The sequence below is a fragment of the Diadema setosum genome, chromosome 11 (genome assembly GCF_964275005.1).
Source record: "Diadema setosum chromosome 11, eeDiaSeto1, whole genome shotgun sequence".
NCBI classification, from domain to species: domain Eukaryota; kingdom Metazoa; phylum Echinodermata; class Echinoidea; order Diadematoida; family Diadematidae; genus Diadema; species Diadema setosum.
In genome coordinates, this window is record NC_092695.1 from 6,920,559 (window position 1) to 6,937,846 (window position 17,288).

At 40.0% G+C, this 17,288-nt stretch overlaps 1 protein-coding gene across 1 annotated transcript; it reads left to right on the forward strand.

The window, feature by feature from the left end:
• The first annotated feature begins 9,296 nt into the window (after positions 1 to 9,296).
• LOC140234991 (acid-sensing ion channel 1C-like) lies at positions 9,297 to 17,044 on the forward strand. Its single transcript, XM_072315027.1, has 10 exons — positions 9,297 to 9,679; positions 10,470 to 10,637; positions 11,175 to 11,336; positions 12,088 to 12,212; positions 12,818 to 13,002; positions 13,888 to 14,032; positions 14,394 to 14,450; positions 15,390 to 15,552; positions 16,012 to 16,106; positions 16,923 to 17,044. The coding sequence occupies exons 1-10, from the start codon at positions 9,297 to 9,299 to the stop codon at positions 17,042 to 17,044; spliced, it is 1,605 nt and encodes a 534-aa protein (XP_072171128.1).
• The last annotated feature ends 244 nt before the right edge of the window (positions 17,045 to 17,288 follow it).

The following is a 17,288-nucleotide window of genomic DNA, read 5'->3' on the forward strand; positions in this document are numbered from 1 at the left end:
AATTGATATCACTGTTATTATTATCATTTTTATAATCATTATTATTGCTAAATATCGGTGTCAATAAAAAAAAAATATTAATTCAAATCATCTCTAGCTAGATTGTCAGTGCAAATTCGTATGGAAAGATTGCTTTTTCTATCTTTTGAGGGGTGGAGGAAGGAGAGGGTGTGATGAGAGCTTACTTTCAAAACTTTTAAAAATTAGGATAAAAAAGTAATATTAAACACAGCAATAATTATAAGGGTGAAGGGAGCCCTATACCTACTAGCTCTTATTGTTTTAAAAAAAGTCTGGATTTGCTCTTGTTTTCATGCTTTCGGTAATGTCAACAATTTTCAGATATTCGCTCGACTCCGACACAAATACATTCAGGTCTGAACACAAGCAACTCAAGAAAACAAAAACAAAACAAAACACCATGAAGTGAATTTACAACATTTTGGGTATAATAATAATGTTTTACTTGTACTCAGCTAGAATCTACCAGACAATCCGTCCTCTCTTTCGGAGCCTGTTCTGGAGGGAGAAAGGTAAATACTCCAGAAACTCTTGCACGTTCCGGCAGATGTTGACTTAACTCTTGTCAATCTCACCTTGCATAACGCCGTCTCTAGAAGACACCAGGTTCACGCCACTAGTAGTTATAGTACCAACCTTTCTCCGTTGATTTGCGACAAAAGACAAGTCGAGAGGGTGCCTGTGTGTTCAGCTCACTCGTAAACACGAAGAATCGATATCTTGCTTTGAGCAGTCACCGATCATTTTGTTACGTCCATAATAGCGCCTTCTTGTTCCCTCTTCAAATTGACAATGGACTGGACATGTTTCACGAACAATAACTATACGGAATGGTGAACCATAACAGCTTGACAGACGAAACTCCATACTCGTTTATAGAAGAGGCAGCGAATTAAGTATAATGATGTGTTAAATAATTTTTGTCATCATATTCACTTGCATTTATTTTATCGTGTAAATACTAAGGCTGGATGGAAGAGATAAACTTTCGCATTTAACACAGGGTTGACACATGTGCTTTGAATAGAGTTGAAATTCGTTGCTTTTTGAGACGAGGTAAAATGCAGGGAAGGTGACTCTGTATTCGGGAGTGCATGCATGCGTATAAAGCAATGGCAACTTCTGAACTATGGCATTTCTCATCTATTCGAATGCGAGATGATGAGCATTCCATTTGCAAACACTGTTGTTTGATTGAACTTTGATGGGGCAAATCCTTTAGGAAGAATTAGAGGCAAGTGATGATTTCATCAGTACACACAGGTCTAAGCGGTGAACTTTCTTCACAGAGATAGCATGGCATGCTTGCAGTGGAAATGGCGTAAATACGCGTACATAATACCAGCAGAGAAAACCAAATTTGGGCTGTTAGTTCAGTGTGCATTCGTTTGAAGGGATCTTAAACGAGGGGGATCATCAGTCGGAATACCTGCAATTTACTTGGTGTGAGACGAAGGTGAAAGACTGTAATTATGCGTTAGCAATCTATAATGCACAAATCAATGCGAGATTCCTTGTTTACCATTCCGTATCATAGAAAACTCACTGTCAACCAAGAGAGGATCTAGCACACAATAATCATGTATAAGGGCTTGCGGATCTCAAGCTCTATCTGTATATACTTCCAAATGAGATAACGTAGACGAATGTAGGCTTTTCAGTGCATGAACACGTTTCTAGAGATAATGGGGGGGGGGGAGCACTGATGATCGAGAAAGACACGGAACAACTGCCTTGGAATACCACGCTGATCTATTTCACATGATTTCCATCGATCAATCAGTGAACCAGACAACAGGAGAGTATCACTTCAGTGGTGTATATTTGGATGGTGGTGGCAGGATGGAGGTGGATACTGGTGGTAGTGGAGGTGGTGGTGGTGGTGATGATGATGAAGGTAGAGATGGTGGTAGAGGGATTGTGGTGGTGGTGTTGATACGTGAGTGGTACGGTTGGTTGTGGTTGAGTAAGGGGATAAATTGAGATGGTGGAAGGGTTTTTAAAGGACAAGTTCACCTTCATTAATATAAGGATTGAGAGAATGTAGCAATATTAGAAGAACACATCATTGAAAGTTTGAGGAAAATCGGACAATCCGTTCAAAAGTTATGAATTTTTGAAGTTTTTGTGCAGTCACCACTGGATGAGAAGACTACTGCAGTGTATGTTGTCGCATGCGTACAACAGTATAAGGAAAATATAAAGAGATTTCACAAAATGTCGTCTTTTGAAAAAAAGTACACATTCCCTTAACTCGTTACTCACATATGTTATGGGTAATATTATTCCCATTGCCTTTAGAAAGAGGCAAGTCAAGTGCTCTTTCATTATGCGAAAAAATGAAAATATGTTGAACTTTCTTTATATTTTCTTTATACTGTTGTGCTCATATGACATCAGGGGCCTTAGTAGTCTCCTCATCCAGCGGTTCCAACACAAAAATTTTAAATATTCATAACTTTTGCATCGATTGTCCAATTTTCCTCAAACTTTCACTGATGTGTTTTACCAATATTGCTGCATTCTCTCAATCCTTATGTTTATGAAGGTGAACTTGTCCTTTAAGTCAAAGGATCAGGATACAGCCTTTGTATCTCATGGGTTTGAAAAGAAAGGGCTTATCTAGATGAGTTTGATCATGACTTGCGAGGAATATAGGTCTATTCAGTCGGACAGGATGGATTCTGTTTGTTATAGGCATACGCCTTCAAACGACTCGATTGGGAGAAATTACTTTTCACACGCACACACACACACACACACACACACACACACACACGCACACACACACACACACACGCACACACACACACACACACACACACACACACACACATCAAAGTCGCATTTATAGGCACACACGCACTTATATACGCAGGTATTAGGTACATTAGACAAAGCTACTATACAATGTCATCACCTTACAGCTCTCCCGTGATTTGTATATTACATAATTATGAAATTATTCATTTTGTCAATAATATAGTAACTAACAAACGCAAACAGAATGAAACTGACCAGAAAAGCATTGAGAATTAAGGGTTTTCTGGGACGAACACTGAACTAGGACTTTCCATAGCCCAGTATACAGGTAGAGCACCGGGCTAACGATCGGGAAATCTCGATTTCGAATCCCGATGGAATTTCATATTCTTTGCTCATTTTTCCACTAATAATATAGTCACTATAACAATTCAATTTATCCTTAACCGAGTAGTCAACATTCAATATTGTTACAATATTTGAACAACTTTCCAAGGGTATATGGTCGATCTTCTTTAGGTCATATAGAAATGACATTAGTATTTAGTGAAGATGTGTATTTGTGTGTGTGTGTGTCATGGGCGTAAATCCCGGGGGGGATGGGGGGGGGGGATATATCCCCCCCTGAAATGGAGGAGGGGGGGATGGCCTGTACAATCATCCCCCCCTGAATTTTGAGGGGAAAAAATGGAGGAAGCAGAAATGTGATTGTATCAATTTTGGCATATTGCATGACGTTTGTACGCCGGCCTTCAGACAGGTAACAGAGCTGAACAGTATTCTATCTTGTAGGAAAATGTATAATTTTCTCAAGCGCTCGCTCGCTTCGCTCGCTCGCGAAGAACGTAACATCGACATACACTGTAAGGTATGGCTCAGGCGTTGACAACGTCAAATAGTATAGGTCTACATATAAACATGCTATGACGCGAGTAACTGGGGACCATCTGCAAAATATGTACGAAAACATACAAACAAACAATAACAACAACTTTATCGCCATAATTGAACCCCCTCCATTTCCTGAATCATTCCTGAGAAACGACAGTGACTGATGACTCAGTCAGGATACATCTATGGGCATACCAAGGGAAGATCAGGGACGTCGAATCTATGGTGAGCAAAGGGGCATTTGCCCCGCCCCAAAGGAAGTGTTTAGACAGACAAATCATTTATCCCCCAAGCAATTCCCGAGATGAGGACAAATCTCGAACTTTCTTAATGGAAAATTGTCCAAATATCGCCAGAACTATGCACCAGATCGTTGTATTGCAATCATGAACATGCAAAAGGTCCGCTATACAGGATAAGGGATAAACTTTGTACACTTTTGACATAGACGTATATTCCCTAATTTATCAAAGAGTGTGCAGCAGATCTTTCACTTAACAAAAGCAACCTAGTATGTATAGAGGCGTCGATGGGGGGGGGGGATGGTTCTCAAATAAAAGTGGGACAAACAAAAGCGAAAAAAATAGATACAAACGGCAGTTTTTGGAGTGTAAAATTTTAAAATTTTAAAGCTCGCTCGCTCCGCTCGCTCGCATTTAACCGCTATGCCATTCTCCTGATGTTGCTGCCATACAGTGATTGACAGCAGGTGCACCCGGTGCGCCCCCCTTAATTTCCAAAGCGAAAATATAGCTACAAACGACAGTTTTTAGGACTGGAAAATGTCAAAATTTTCAAGCTCACTCGCTTCGCTCGCTAGCATTTAATCAGTATGCCATTCTCCTGATGTTGCTGCCAGTAATTGCCGGCAGTTGCGCCCGGTGTGCCCCCTTAATTTCCAAAGCGAAAAAATACAGCCACAAACGGCAGTCTTTGGACTGTAAAATGTCAAAATTTTCAAGCTCGCTCGCTCCGCTCGCTCGCATTTAACCGCTATGCCATTCTCCTGATGTTGCTGCCAGTAATTGCCAGCAGTTTACGCCCGGTACGCCCCCTTAATTTCCAAAGCGAAAAATATAGCTACAAACGACAGTTTTTAGGACTGGAAAATGTCAAAATTTTCAAGCTCACTCGCTTCGCTCGCTAGCATTTAATCAGTATGCCATTCTCCTGATGTTGCTGCCAGTAATTGCCGGCAGTTGCGCCCGGTGTGCCCCCTTAATTTCCAAAGCGAAAAAATACAGCCACAAACGGCAGTCTTTGGACTGTAAAATGTCAAAATTTTCAAGCTCGCTCGCTCCGCTCGCTCGCATTTAACCGCTATGCCATTCTCCTGATGTTGCTGCCAGTAATTGCCAGCAGTTTACGCCCGGTGCGCCCCCTTAATTTCCAAAGCGAAAAATATAGCTACAAACGGCAGTTTTTGGACTGTCAAATGTCAAAATTTTGAAGCTCGCTCGCTTCGCTCGCTCGCATTTAATCATTATGCCATTCTCCTGATGTTGCTGTCAGTAATTGCCAGCAGTTTTCGCCCGGTGCGCCCCCCCCCCCTTAATTTCCAAAGCGAAAAATTACTAGTACAGCCACAAAGGACATGTGGGACTGTAAAATATCAAAATTTTCAAGCTCACTCGCTTCGCTCGCTCGCATTTAATCGTTATGTCATTCTGATGTTGCTGCCCGATTGCCGGCAGTTGCGCCCGGTGTGCCCCCATAATTTCCAAAAGCGAAAAAATACAGCCACAAACGGCAGTCTTTGGACTGTAAAATGTCAAAATTTTCAAGCTCGCTCGTCCCGCTCGCTCGCATTTAACTGCTATGCCATTCTCCTGATGTTGCTGCCAGTAATTGCCAGCAGTTGCGCCTGATGCGGCCCCCCTTAATTTCCAAAGCGAAAAAGTATAGCTACAAACGGCAGTTTTTAGACTGTACAATGTTAAAATTTTCATCCTCGCTCGCTCCGCTCGCTCGCATTTAATCGCTATGCCATTGTCGTGATGTTGCTGCCAGTGATTGACAGCAGTTGCGCCTGGTGTGCCCCCCTTAATTTCCAAAGCGAAGAATATATCTACAAACGGCAGTTTTTGGACTGAAAAATGTCAAAATTTTCAACGCAGAGATTTCACCGTAGGAGGGGGAAACCCCCTACCATACCCTCCCCCCTCGCTTGATTCGTTCCCTCAATAACCGCTCATCCTAAGATCAAATCCTGCCTACGCCGATGATAGGCCCCATTATTTAGTAGGCCTTCACAGTGATGTCGCACAGCAAGAGCTGAAATACCACGATTTTGTCATTCAATAATATATTGTGAATATTTCATTTTCTTAGTGTTTTTTTAAAGAAAAGAAAACAAAATTTTCACAAGTGAGCACCAGATCGCTGAATTTCAGGTCTGAAAATGCAAAATCTTCCTCGTGTGGGAGAAGGATACCCCCCCCCCCCCCATACACACCCTTCCCCCGTTCGGTCGTTCCGCTCCCTCTCACAGATATTTCAAAAAAAAAAATTTTTCATACTTTTAAGGTCTGATTTTCCGCCGAAAGTCGTCTGACAAGCCAAAAAAAAAAAAGCAACAAGAACAAAAAGTCTTTATGTTGTTGCTGCCACTTTTCTCCCACTTTATATTTCATGCAAAAGAGTGGGGCATCCGATCCCTGTAAAGTGTGTGTGTGTGTGGGGGGGGGGGAGGGGGGCACAAAGCTTCTCCCCCCAACCCCCCCCCCCCCTCCCCCAAAAAAAAAAAAAAAAAAGGCTGCGCCGGTCCGGTTATGGGCTTGTAATCGTGGTGATGGTGACCATCCCCCCCATTCCTCAGTATGGATTTACGCCGTTGGTGTGTGTGTGTGTGTGTGTGTGTGTGTGTGTGTGAGCAAGTCAAAAAGGCACTTGTGATGACATGACGTCATCGTCATTATCTCATTTTACATAATTTGGTGACAGTAACTGACATCTCCGATCGGAAAAAATATTAGATGAAGCTGTAAAATTCGGCAACTTTTTATTTACTCTAGTCGATCATTTTGATAAAACATTAATTCGCTGTTCAGTTTGTTTAATTGTGCTCTATCTTTTAAGAGTCAACTTAAACACTATATAAAGTTCTTATTCAAGGTCCACTGTACTATAGTGGAAATCTATAATAGAAAGACTGTGATATAGTTTACGAACCAGTCTCCTGCTGCCATCGATCTGAACATGCGCAGACTGAGAATTTCTTAGGGTCATTCCATATGCAGGGTTTCAGGACAACAACTCGTGGCTAACAACAGCTAGACAATAACCACAGATAATCACTGCCTTCGGCACTTTGCGGTTTTCGAACAGTCATCTCAAGGAAAAAAAAAAACTTTAATCAAAAGTTCTTGGACGAGCAAGTCTATCGTGCAGTAATCATTGAGAAAGTCACGATTGCAGAGAACATAGCGGCTATATATAGTTGGAGGATTTCCAGATTTAAGTCGTGTTAATACGTGACAGGTTCTACCTATTAAGATGTGACAAATAATATTCACAGCAGTTTTGTCTTTGTATGCAACTGTATTTAACACCAAATGTCAATCGATTCGTCAATACGTCCTAATGACATTCCCGGGCGTCGAGGGGGCAGGTGAAGTTACTGAAAGGCCTGTTGTCAGACAATAATATCCGATGTCGATTGGTTCCCTGCTCTCTTTACACCTCCTCCCCAACCTCTTTTTTTTTTTTACCCCCTTTACTTTCCTTGAGGGGTAAAAGTGCTTAAGGCAGATACACCCTCCCAAACATATCGAGCGTGTACAGAGTATCTACGGGAAACAGGCCATAGTACAGTAAATCGTCAGGTCCCGTTTTTGGCACCTTTGTTCGCTATTGCCACTGTTTGCTGGGAATTTGACGGCAAACCACACATGTGACGTCATACCGATTTGGAACGAGCTGCTATTGACGAAGACTACAGTATAATCACGTTGATGGAGTACCTCATTTCTAGCAGTCAGCAAATGTTACGTTTTCCAGTTTCAAGGTCATAAACTGCGTGGAAAGTCTACTCCTTACATATTGCGTGGTAAGTCTATTCCTTATATTTCTGTCTTTTTTTTTTTCTTTCCCGGAGCTAAGCCATTATATTTTTCTTATCTGCAAAGGAAAGGGAAAAAATCTATAACAATCTCTTTTCTCAGCCAGTGTCAAAGGAAATTAACAGGCCCAACTCGCGTTTGATACTTATTTGTTACCGGCTAAGGATGTCTTGTGAGTTATTTAACTTTTACTTGAATGATGTATACAATGATGTCATTAAAGTCTTAAAGCTACATTGATATTTCGTCAACCAATCTCTACATCCAAAGATTTTACGCCGGGGTGGGGCCTACAGTGACATTTTAATGATCATGGTTTCTTGAGCAGGTGGCATAATGGCATGCTAATGTCCAGGGAGTGTATGAGGGGAGGAATCTAATCAAGGGTGCATAGTACAGGCGCGCCCAGTACCTCCTTGGCGAAACGCTATTCAAAAGAACATGAGATCTCATCTAAAGGAGGGAAATTCTTTTAGAGAACTATCAATAAAGCATGGAGAATGAAACTTTCTTGTGCAGTGATAAAAGAGGGAAGGATTTTCGCAGTGATGGAGGATAAGGTGGTTATATACCTAGCCGACGAAATCACACCGTTGTTCAATGCTGCATTGACAAAATTCATCGATTGGTTGAAATATTAACCATTCAATTATTTACTTTTCATTAAAACCTTAATTAACTTAAAAACTCACGCAGATGTTCATAATGTAATCACTCACTTATTTCATTTACTCATTCATCCATTCATTCTTCCATTCATTCATTCAGTCATTTATTCATCCATCCATTTATTCATCCATTTACTAGTATTCATTCATTCATTCATTCATTCATTTTATCCATTTATCCATTCACTCATTTTATTAATTTATTCATTCGTTTAGTAATGCATTCATCCATTCAGTTATCAGCATCTTTGTGCATTGAATGATGATGCTCCTAGTTACAGCAAATTGTATGTGCTTTCTTTCTCTGTTGTATCAGGTATATATGGTAAAATAATCGGTGGTATATCATGGAGATATCTTCATTTTAGCTATTTATCAATACTTGCCACCACTGGTCCATAAGGAATTATATAGGCCTAATATTCGTATGTTACTCATTTACTTCTGTCATTTACTTAATCAGGAATGATCAAATCCAATCTTTCATTGATTCACAAAATATTTCCGTTTGAACTATTTCTTCCCGCTATCTATTCTGATAATATTTGCATGTACTTCAAACGTATTTTATATTTCCTTGTACCACGTCAACCAAGTATTAAATATAGATTAAGAACGCACATATTCCTATCATTTTCGACAAGGTTACCATAATCTGTGCACATAATTCATTTTGATGCAAAGTGTTTGTGAGCATACATTCGATGGGACCAATATTTACTAACTGAATGTCAGTCTGTGATGTTTGCTTCCAGCAGAGACAAATTGTACATTGTTTATAAGAGCTTGGCTTATGATTCACTGAAAACATTTAGACAGATTCTGAGTCACACAATTTGTTCCGTTTTTATACATCCTTTACACAGACTGACATCCATCCTAGCTCACGACCATGCCTACACACAAGGTGAGCGTCAAACCAGCCGAGAACGAGGCGAACGGGGCGCCTAATCCCGGCGCCAGGAAACCGCCATTGGTGACGAGAAAAAGCAAAGTTTTCGCCGTCTCCGACCCCGCACCGAGCATAACGCGGGACAACGCTCCTAAGACTGATAAATCAAAGCTTAATGACGACATCATCGCCCAGATCAACGCCCAGGTCAATGACATCAGCTATAAGACGAAACCCCAAGACAGTGTTTCCATACCAATGCCACCACCGGTGTACAAGGACCGCGTGTCATGGATGGCCATCTTCTACAAGTCCATACCCGACTCCATTGGCGTGTCTGGTGTGAAGTACGCACTCAACGTCGGAGAAAATAGGATGAGGAGGTAACACAACGCATACACATACACACATAATAAACACAGAAGAAGAAGAAAAAGAAGAAGAAGAAGAAAAGCTCCACACAAGCATCAAGACGTACAAGTCAGACCTTTACCTTAAACGTTAACTTTCTGATTGCTAAAACACTGAACAAGGGGATAACCGTCGTAATGCGCGTCTTCCGCTCTCCCCTTTGGTATAGGCCTATAAATGACACTTGTCAGATAAGACGACAATACAGACGTCGATGATCGTTATCAACATCAAAACATCTCTTATCGAAGAAATATGATTTTTAGGAATAAAAATAACGTTAAAAGATATTTCTGGGTTATCACAGGCGTCTTCACACCAACATGCACGATTGCGAAGTTTACTTCTTACTTCTTTTTTTTTTTAATCATGCCCTGCCACCTGTAGAACACGGAAATTCCATGTAGATCCGGTCAAGGGTCATCTTTTAGTTTCGTCAAAGTACTTGAAAACTGTGATTTTAATGTTCTCCTCGCCCTGGTCAAAACAAACTGCTGTGATCTGGCATATCTTGAAGCATGAAAGCAAGGATTACGGATCTCATCCGACGAACCATCCTTTCTTTCTTTCTTTTTCACAGGTTGAATTCTATAATGAGAAAAAAGTACTAGATTTTGAACGGACAGAATATATTATTTTCTTTCTGTATTTGCTGAATGAACATTTATACCTTTTTAAAATGGGCTATTTTGTTCGTCTCGTCTTTTCTCCCCTCCCCCCCCCCCCCGACCCTCTCCCCTCTCCCTTCCTCCTGCTCCGTAGGTTATTCTGGACACTGCTGATCTTATCGGGTGTTGGTCTGACCAGCTACCAGATCGTCGACCGCATCAAGTACTACGCCTCGTATCCAAAAAGTGTCGACGTCGCCTTCAACTACACCAACGAGGTTCCGTTTCCCGCCGTTGCTATCTGTAACTACAACCAGTACAAGTATGTCCCGCGTCCTTATGTTGTTCATCATCATCATCATCATCATCTCCTCTTCCTCTTGCACCTCCTCCTCCTCCTTCTTCTTCTTCTTCTACAATACTACTACTACAACTATACTACTACTATACTACTTCTTCTTCTTCCATTTCTTCTTTTTTGTCGTCAACTTTTTTTTTTTGTAGTTCTGCGTTCCTTTCTCTTACTTGATCAGTCTGTTCGTTGTCTTTTCTGTAATGTGTCGAATTCCTATATATTAATTCAGCTTTCTGTTTCGGACTGATCATACAACATGTCAAATACAGTTATGTCCCATTACCATAGATTCGTATTTCAATAAACCTTCATTATGATATTTTTTGTAATGTTACATCGTCTGATAACTATAATAATCATCATATCATTGAGGAAGTTTTTCATTCTTTGTGATCACAGGGCGGCACTTCTTAAGTATTGTCAAAAGAGAGATGATATTTCTTGTCGAATCCCCGTCTCTCCTCCCACTTGAGTTTGATGTAATTTTCTCCGCCTTTTTCGCAGATACGATCGCATAGCTGGCACCCCCTACGGAGACCTGGTCTCGCAGTTTTCATTTGATCCAGCATCAATAAACTACTCGCTGTACGAACCGTCCTTGACCGGCGTGAACATGACGGAACTCCTTTTCGATCTTAGCCCAGACATAGAGGATACCTTTTACCAGTGAGTACCTATAAGACTTGCCTTTACCAAATGACACTGTGTAAGCCGTAACGGCAAATTGATATACACCCAATAGCGCTGAGAGATGAAGCACATTATCGGAGTTAATATCATTGATTGATTAAATTTGATGAGGTTAGACTTCACATGATTGTATTACTTATACTATAAAATGAAATAAACTATAACTATAAATTTAAAAAATAAAATCAGGTCTTTTTCTCCTTGCCTCTATAACAAAGTTATAGATACGTCGGGCATAGAAAAAAATATGATTTGCTATTGGCACTATGACTAGTGTTATGGTAATGATTATGACTATGTTATGGTTATGATTCTGGTTATGGTTATGGTTATGGTTATGGTAATGATTATGGTCATGGTCATGGTCATGGTTATGGTCATGGTGTATGGTTATGGTCATGGTTATGGTCATGGTGTATGATCATGGTCATGGTTTTGGTAATGGTGGTTATATTTATGATTATGGTCATGATTATGGTTATGGTTATGGTTACGGTTACGGTTATGTTTATGGTTATCATTATGGTTATGGTTATGGTTATGGTTATAGTCATAGTTATGATCATGTTTATGGTAATGATGACTAAGATTATGCTCATGATTATGATAATGATTAGTAGTACTAGTACTTCGATACTAGTAGGAACCCTATAGAAGTATAGTTGGTACTTGTAAATATAGTAGAATCATCATTTTTATAGTATTATTGTTATTATTTCCCTCGAAGGATAACTATTGGAACAACCATTTTGTCTCCCGCAAACTTCACGAAGAAGTTGACAAACTTTGGGGTCTGTTTCGTGTTCAACACAGGCGAAGATGGGTCACCGCCTATCACGATGAAAGCCCCAGGTGAGAGAAAGGAGTGCATGGGTTGGGGGGATTTCACCCCCTCTTTCCTCCCCTTCCCTTTCTTCACCTCTTATATTCTTCTAGTTCAACTTTTTGTAGGTCATCATCCTGTTATTCCTCTTGTGATCCATTATTCCACTCTTTTTCACTATGGTTTCTCAATTTCTTCCTTTCCAGATTTTTTTTTTCTTCTGCACCTTCACACTCAGCATCCAAAGTATAGGTCCTACCTCCCACTCTCTAACTAAATTGAATTGGATTGTATTGAATTGAATTGAATTGACTTTAGTTAGCTAAACTGATTTTTTTTTTCATATTTTACATGACGCTATATACAATACATACTGCTGGACAGATATATATAAATATATATAGTTATATATATATATATATATATATATATCGTAATTTTTCTCACTAATTCACATGGGCAATGCACGAAATGTCATATAGGCCTATAAATGTAAATCCACTAGTATTTCTCTGAGACACAAGAAAAAAAATCATTAGAAATGCTCTAGGGGTTAGTTATGTGCATTTTGCTTATGTTCAGAAATTCGCTTTTAGAAATTCAACATTCGAAATCACCTTCATTTTTTTTTCAGGACAGACATTTGGGTTGTCCATCATCATGAACACGGAACAAAGTGATTACTTCTTCGAGGAGTTTAACCGATACGCTGCCGGCTTCCACATCATACTCTACGATCGCGGGTCGATTCCCGACGCCGACATCGGTTTCTCCATTCGGCCCGGAACGCGATCACAGGTCGCTCTCGATGTCGTCGAGGTACTCGTCTGAAGTAAAATGTTTTCGATCCTCAACGACAAGAGCTAGTTGTAGCACCATGTTGTTCAATCCTCTGCGTGACACATCAATTTTCTGTCCATGCATATAGGTATAATGTGTGTGGAATTCATGCACATTAAAACACACTGTCACAGAAAGGGTTTTTGACTTAAAAAAAAAAAAACATTGTTTGCGAAAACATGTTGTGTTATTTGTTTTTGCTTTATCCTGTTGGGTTTTCTTTTTTCGTTTTGTATAGTTGAACTTTGTGTGTGTGTGGGGGGGGGGGGGTGGGGGTGGGATAGGACTAGTCTGGCTTCCAGACTCTCTGCTCAAACTATTTCGCTATTCAGGATATAGACGCCCTACACGTCGAAAACTGGTATAGTTTTAAGGTGGTTTTGTCCTTTGCAAAGGCGTCGCCGCGCAGTTCAGTTGGCAAAGGGTCTGGAAACCAGACGAGGATAGGACGGGATAACAGGCCAATTAGGAGCTCATCATGTTTTCTATGTGGTATCTACAACTTTACTGTGACAATGACTTGGGTTGGGAACATTATTCAAAGTGATGTTGGAATGATTTTAGTGTCATTTCTTTAGTCTGTCTTTTCGACAGTTTTCTTGCTTTCTTCCTCATGTCACAGAACGAAATCTCACACCAAAATACGCATTAATTACTGTCGAATCTCGATCCCCACATGTGGGACATATACTATAGGGAAACATACAAAATTGATGAAAGATGAAGGCATTCAATTTTCCTTTTTTTCCCTTTAACCCAGCCACCAACGCTCTACCTTTATGTCGACCATTTCTACGTTGCCGTATGCGTCTTATTTTACTGTCCATAAATATTGTTTTTGGGTTTGTTTGTTTTTTCGCGAAGGTGCGTAACTTGCCCGCCCCCCACGGCGAGTGTCAGGACAAGGAGCTCGATTTCTACGACAGCTACGGCTTGCAGGAGTGCCAGCTGGAATGCATGACGAAATACATCGTATCGCAGTGCGACTGCAGGGCAGCTTTCATGCCAGGTAGATAACCACAAAGATGGGAAATGATAAAAATGTATATGATTACTTAATAGTAATAATTACAGTAATAATAATGATTATTATAATGAATATGATGAAAATAATAACACTATTAATACAGTAATAATTACAACAACGATGATATTGACACTATTACTAAATGATGTTAATAATTATTGTAATAACGACAATAATAGTAATGATAATGATAGTGATATTAATTGTTATCATCAACGTTGTTATTGTTAATATTATCATTGTTATTATTATTATTATCATCATCATTATTATTATGTTATATCAGTATTTAGCCCTAATACCAGTCATTGCTCGAATTAATTTTGTCTTCTTTATTTGGCAGGCAACGCATCAGTGTGTGATCCAATAGAGTATTTCAGATGCGGTGCTCCCGCATACGGTAAGTTCAAAACTTTCGGAAGTGGGAGTTTGCAGAAGATGGAACTAATCAGGTTCTTTTATATGAGATTAAAAAAAAAACAACAACAACAAGCATGATTAGCAGAGACAAAAAAAAAATGATCAATGCGTCAGAGCGATCATTATCTACTGCAGCATGAATCCAGAGCAAAATGATTATAGGTCATGCAGGAATATTATATCAAATGGTTAATGTGGGTTGATGATTAATAAGGTATTGATGACGGATACACTAACTTATTAATCAATCGACTAATTGATTCATTTTTATATAAATGAAAAAATCTGTATCAATACGTACATATATATATATATATATATATATATATATATATATATATATAATGAAGAATCAAGAAATAAACTAGTAATGCATTATTTCGCCAATATGCGTGCCTTGACTACATTGCGTCTATATGCGCTACATGGCAACATCGTTGTAAAATGGTGCGCACTCTCATAGCAACCAAGTCTGTATGAGTGTGCGCTCTTCATGTTCAATTTGTGTTTTGGTACCGTCATTCCCCGTCGAGACTCCTGAAGAAGGTGGAGGCCACCGAAAATTTGAGTACAATAAACTCATTCTTTATTGGCGAAATAATGCATTACTAGCTTATTTCTTGATTCTTCGTTGTATTGGAGCCAATACGTGAATTCGCAACATAATATACATATAATATTAACATATAAATAAACATAATTACGTCTATCTTAGTCAACTTGCTCAGAGGAATGACTAATTTTCTTTCCGTTACATGGCTGTCCGTGATTACACACACGTAAGTGTGGTTTCATGCTTCTCTGCACAGCTGTGTCATCATCCAAATAACAAAAATACCGTTTAACAATCCCATATACCAAATATACTTAAATTTTCCCGATCACCATTAACTGATATCGTACCCCTTCCAACCTGCAGCGGGCTATCTGGAGTCCCTTGGAGATTGCGACTGTCCGGTTCCCTGCTTCAGTCGTTCCTATGTAGCCACCACCTCGTTCACTTCATTCCCCTCCCTCTTCTGGGCCAACACACTCACATACACCCTCTTCGCTGGCCAGAATCTCACCTCATCTTACTTCACGTAAGCTTGTGAAATATATTTCTCTCCCACCCCCCCCCCCCCAAAAAAAAAAAATCGTCTAGTCTTTTCCTCATATGAGAGAGAGAGAGAGAGAGAGAGAGAGAGAGGGAAAAGTAAATACAGAATATATTATGATTAGTAGTAGTTTCAAGTTCATTTGTAACACCGTAGTTCAACAACTTCAGTTGCGCAAGCGCTTACCACCAGCTTTCGTTTCAAGATGGTGTCAGTGTAGTGGAGAAATTCGCCAAATTTGGAACGAATCCCATGCAGTATTTTAAAGTATAATCATATACCGAAGAAGAAGACAATATGGTTCTTGTTTACTGTATAGTTGAATTTGAAGTGTCATAAACAAACTTGTTGATCTTTGCTAATGCAATGTATGTGTATGTACATCTCTCGAAATTATTATATTCATTTATATGTTTGTTTTTGTCTGCTTTGTTTTGTTTACAGTGACAACATGATTTATCTGATCATCTATTTCAAGGCGCCTCTGAGCATCGAGCAAATTTCACAGCAGAAGGCTTACACGTTCTTCAGTTTACTATGTAAGTTTGAATGAATAGCTCTATTGCATTTATGATATCATCCTGGTTAAATAGGGGTCATCCCACGAGACCGACACTCACGAGTCATACGGCCCACGAGTTTGACATTAAAAAAAAGTCCATGAGTCATACAGCCCACGATTCATGCAGCTGAGTTCGACACGTGGCAAAAAAGGCCCATGAGTTCGACACTATACACTATAGGTACAAAGGATCCACGGGTTCGACATTACATCACCGGGTTTAATGTGTCGGTCTCGTGGGCCTTGTTTGCTTACTGTCGAACTCGTGGGCATTGTTTGCCTATTGTCGAACTCATGGGATGCATGACTCGTGGGCGGTATAACTCGTGGGCTGTTTGACTCATGGGCTGTATAATTCGTGGGCTCTATGATTCGTAGGTGTCGAACTCGTGACGTGCACCCCTTTACAAAGTGATCCCGAAAAGCTTTAATGCTCACAGGCAAGAAAAAACCTGTACATATAGAAGCCTGCACTAATAAATGACAACTTTTAATTTGTTCAAGATCAGTCACTGTTTTGCTAATGGCCGCAAGACTGATGTTTTCTGGCTTTTTTTTTTTGCACACATTAACACGATTTACCATCTGTTTGATTGTAAAAAGTTCGTCGCTGTGATCTTTAACACTGTTAATCATGCCTGATATGTGTAGCATGTGGCAGCAGTTTGCCATAGGCACGCAGTGTTGTAGCCGTAGCAGAAAGGACAGTTTGTTGCCCGATTGTTTATTATTAATGTTACTTTGTCACCTTCAGAATAATAAACTATCCCCCACTGCATGCTTGTTGACCCAGGTGATATTGGCGGTTCGTTGGGTCTCTGGCTGGGTGGCAGCATTCTCACCATCTTCGAATTCTTTGATCTCTTCGGAAACTCCGTCTACGTCTACACCAAGCGAATACCTCATCTTCGATAGATCGATAGATCGATCGATCACACGCGAAGCATGACGCTCGTCTGGAGCTGGTCCGATTGGATGAACTGTTACATCATTTACAAAGAGCTTTCAAAAATAATGTACCATTGAAATGAACGTGCAATCGGTCGTGACGATATCGGATGCGAATGTCACTGCGATCGGCGTTGATCGGGTATGTGGCGTGCGGACATGTTTTATGACGTCTGTGACGTATGAAGATTCCACGAGTGCCTTCTCAAGT